At 37.1% G+C, this 5,000-nt stretch overlaps 1 protein-coding gene across 1 annotated transcript in view; it reads left to right on the top strand.

The window, feature by feature from the left end:
- LOC135511831 (uncharacterized) overlaps positions 1-5,000 on the top strand; it is a 49,072-nt gene that overhangs the window by 12,118 nt on the left and 31,954 nt on the right. Inside the window, exon 3 of the mRNA XM_064933312.1 lies at positions 4,586-4,756. Within this exon, the coding sequence (XP_064789384.1) occupies positions 4,586-4,756 (171 nt within the window). The remainder of the gene's footprint in view (positions 1-4,585; positions 4,757-5,000) is intronic.

Genomic DNA, 5,000 nt, shown 5'->3' with positions numbered 1-5,000 from the left:
TACACAGTATTCTATATTATAATAACACAGTATTATACTGTATTCTATATTATAATAACACAGTATTATACAGTATTCAATATTACAATAATACAGTATTATACAGTATTCTATATTATAATAACACAGTATTATATAGTATTCTATATTATAATAACACAGTATTACACAGTATTCTATATTATAATAATACAGTATTACACAGTATTCTATATTATAATAGCACAGTATTATACAGTATTCTATATTACAATTACACAGTATTATATAGTATTCTATATTATAATAACACAGTATTACACAGTATTCTATATTATAATAATACAGTATTACACAGTATTCTATATTATAATAGCACAGTATTATACAGTATTCTATATTACAATAACACAGTATTAACCAGTATTATACAGTATTCTATATTATAATAGCACAGTATTATATAGTATTCTATATTATAATAACAGTATTATACAGTATTCTATATTATAACAACACAGTATTAACCAGTATTATACAGTATTCTATATTATAATAACAGTATTATACAGTATTCTATATTATAATAACACAGTATTATACAGTATTCTATATTATAATAGCAGTATTATACAGTATTCTATATTATAATAATACAGTATTACACAGTATTCTATATTATAATAGCACAGTATAATACAGTATTCTATATTACAATAACACAGTATTAACCAGTATTATACAGTATTCTATATTATAATAGCACAGTATTATACAGTATTCTATATTATAATAACAGTATTATACAGTATTCTATATTATAATAACACAATATATTTATAGAGTTTGTTATGTACTTGAATAAGAAGAATAAATATATGTAGCATGTAATTGTGTCCTCCAGTACTCCAGTCTATGGTGTAGTACTATTTCATGTCTGAAAGAGAGACTGTCACTTCAATAAGTAACGGTGGATCTCGCTGAGTGCATTCTGCATGCTGTCTCTGCAGCTATTCCCTTCCTCGTGCTGTCACGCTTCCCTGTGTGAAATGTTCTCATTATTTTTTAATCAAGCTCATTACGAGTGTCATTCGTTAATTACCAAGGCCTGAGGCACATCAGCTTAAAGTAAATGTTTGATGTGGTTTGGTTGCACAGGTACAGTGGGGCAAAACAAGGATTTAGTCAGCGACCAATTGTGCAAGTTCTCCCACTTAAAAAGATGAGAGAGACCTGTCATTTTCATCATAGGTACAACTATGACAGACAAAATGAGAAAACAAAAATCGAGAAAATCACATTGTAGGATTTTTAATGATTTTCTTTGCAAATTATGGTGTACTGTACCACCTGACACCAGTAGGAGAGGAATGTTATGGAGTATAATATACCACCTGACACCAGTAGGAGATGAATGTTATGGAGTATAATATACCACCTGACACCGGTAGGAGATGAATGTTATGGAGTATAATATACCACCTGACACCAGTAGGAGAGGAATGTTATGGAGTATAATATACCACCTGACACCAGTAGGAGAGGAATGTTATGGAGTATAATATACCACCTGACACCAGTAGGAGGGGAATGTTATGGAGTATAATATACCACCTGACACCAGTAGGAGAGGAATGTTATGGAGTATAATATACCACCTGACACCAGTAGGAGGGGAATGTTATGGAGTATAATATACCACCTGACACCAGTAGGAGAGGAATGTTATGGAGTATAATATACCACCTGACACCAGTAGGAGAGGAATGTTATGGAGTAGAATATACCACCTGACACCAGTAGGAGAGGAATGTTATGGAGTATAATATACCACCTGACACCAGTAGGAGGGGAATGTTATGGAGTATAATATACCACCTGACACCAGTAGGAGAGGAATGTTATGGAGTATAATATACCACCTGACACCAGTAGGAGAGGAATGTTATGGAGTATAATATACCACCTGACACCAGTAGGAGAGGAATGTTATGGAGTAGAATATACCACCTGACACCAGTAGGAGAGGAATGTTATGGAGTATAATATACCACCTGACACCAGTAGGAGAGGAATGTTATGGAGTAGAATATACCACCTGACACCAGTAGGAGAGGAATGTTATGGAGTAGAATATACCACCTGACACCAGTAGGAGAGGAATGTTATGGAGTAGAATATACCACCTGACACCAGTAGTAGAGGAATGTTATGGAGTAGAATATACCACCTGACACCAGTAGGAGAGGAATGTTATGGAGTATAATATACCACCTGACACCGGTAGGAGATGAATGTTATGGAGTATAATATACCACCTGACACCAGTAGGAGAGGAATGTTATGGAGTAGAATATACCACCTGACACCAGTAGGAGAGGAATGTTATGGAGTATAATATACCACCTGACACCAGTAGGAGAGGAATGTTATGGAGTATAATATACCACCTGACACCAGTAGGAGAGGAATGTTATGGAGTAGAATATACCACCTGACACCAGTAGGAGGGGAATGTTATGGAGTATAATCTACCACCTGACACCAGTTGGAGAGGAATGTTATGGAGTATAATATACCACCTGACACCAGTAGGAGAGGAATGTTATGGAGTATAATATACCACCTGACACCAGTAGGAGAGGAATGTTATGGAGTAGAATATACCACCTGACACCAGTAGGAGAGGAATGTTATGGAGTATAATATACCACCTGACACCAGTAGGAGAGGAATGTTATGGAGTAGAATATACCACCTGACACCAGTAGGAGGGGAATGTTATGGAGTATAATATACCACCTGACACCAGTAGGAGAGGAATGTTATGGAGTAGAATATACCACCTGACACCAGTAGGAGAGGAATGTTATGGAGTAGAATATACCACCTGACACCAGTAGGAGAGGAATGTTATGGAGTAGAATATACCACCTGACACCAGTAGGAGAGGAATGTTATGGAGTATAATATACCACCTGACACCAGTAGGAGGGGAATGTTATGGAGTATAATATACCACCTGACACCAGTAGGAGGGGAATGTTATGGAGTATAATATACCACCTGACACCAGTAGGAGAGGAATGTTATGGAGTATAATATACCACCTGACACCAGTAGGAGAGGAATGTTATGGAGTAGAATATACCACCTGACACCAGTAGGACGGGAATGTTATGGAGTATAATATACCACCTGACACCAGTAGGAGAGGAATGTTATGGAGTAGAATATACCACCTGACACCAGTAGGAGAGGAATGTTATGGAGTATAATATACCACCTGACACCAGTAGGAGAGGAATGTTATGGAGTAGAATATACCACCTGACACCGGTAGGAGAGGAATGTTATGGAGTATAATATACCACCTGACACCAGTAGGACGGGAATGTTATGGAGTATAATATACCACCTGACACCAGTAGGAGAGGATAATATACCTGTAGCAGGACTGGCAGGAAAATGTGTATTTAAAAAAAAATCGTATTTATTTTTTATTTAACCTTTATTTAACCGGGTAGGCCAGTTGAGAACAAGTTCTCATTTACAACTGCGACCTGGCCAAGATAAAGCAAAGCAGTTCGACACATACAACGACACAGAGTCACACATGGAATAAAACTATTCGCCTCTTGTATCCTGTAATTTTGTCATTGTTATTGCAACGGTTTTAATCCGGTGAAAGAGAGTCGGACCAAAATGCAGCGTGTAGATTGCGATCCATGTTTAATGAACAAAACGTAACACGAATCTAAATACAAACACTGTAAAACAAAGAACGTAACGAAAACCGAAACAGCCTATACTAGTGTAAACTAACACAGATACAGGAACAAGGACACTAAGGACAATCACCGACACAAAGAATATGGCTGCCTAAATATGGTTCCCAATCAGAGACAACGATAATCACCTGACTCTGATTGAGAACCGCCTCAGGCAGCCATAGACTAACACTAGACATCCCACAAAACCCCAAGACAAAAACACACCACAATAACCCATGTCACACCCTGGCCTGACCGAATAAATGAAGAATAAACATAATATATTTCGACCAGGGCGTGACAGTTACGTTCTAAATGTTTTTTCACACGAAGGGGATTTAATTCCAACAAGGACTAGATAGATATATATATAGACCTACTCATGTAATACATTCTCTATGTCACTTAGTAAAATAAATAATTAATTTAATTGTATGTATATTGATCTTGGTTGGCACAACTTCAACTCTTTTCTAAAAGTCATCCGAAAAAGCATATTGATTTGTCGCTAACTGTCTAACAAAGGCGTCCTGTGTTCCAGAGCCCCCGTCACACCAGCAGAATAAACATAATATATTTCGACCAGGGCGTGACAGTTATGTTCTAAATGTTTTTTCACACGAAGGGGATTTAATTCCAACAAGGACTAGATAGATATATATATAAACCTACTCATGTAATACATTCTCTATGTCACTTAGTAAAAAACATAATTGATTTAATTGTATGTATATTGATCTTGGTTGGCACAACTTCAACTCTTTTCTAAAAGTCATCCGAAAAAGCATATTGATTTGTCGCTAACTGTCTAACAAAGGCGTCCTGTGTTCCAGAGCCCCCGTCACACCAGCGGTCTCCTGAGGATGTCCTGGCCCTCAACGCTGCCGTCGTCATAGCTCATATCAAACTCCAGAGACAACTGAGCCTGAGGAAGACAACACCACATGACCTTTCTACACAGGACTCAAGGTCACCCACCACACCGGAGGGGGGAAAAACACTGGGTATTGTTGCTGTTTTTTAGTTTTTGCCTCGACGTTAATGACCTTCACGTTCACGCATAGCTCATAACAAATATCGATCCTCGAGACAATTACCTGAGAAAAATTTCAGTTAAATGTCAGAAGTGTTGCTGGGTTCTAACTTTTGAGGAGGCATTAGAGAAACAACATGTGTCTTGCTTGAAGGTTTCTCTGTGTGTGTGTGTGTGTCAAGTTAATTGTTCCTGAAATTGTCTTTATAATCAGA

This window comes from Oncorhynchus masou, chromosome 24, assembly GCF_036934945.1.
Source record: "Oncorhynchus masou masou isolate Uvic2021 chromosome 24, UVic_Omas_1.1, whole genome shotgun sequence".
In the NCBI taxonomy this organism is placed as follows: domain Eukaryota; kingdom Metazoa; phylum Chordata; class Actinopteri; order Salmoniformes; family Salmonidae; genus Oncorhynchus; species Oncorhynchus masou.
The sequence above is the reverse complement of the archived record's forward strand: the minus strand, read 5'-3'. Positions and strand labels throughout refer to the sequence as shown.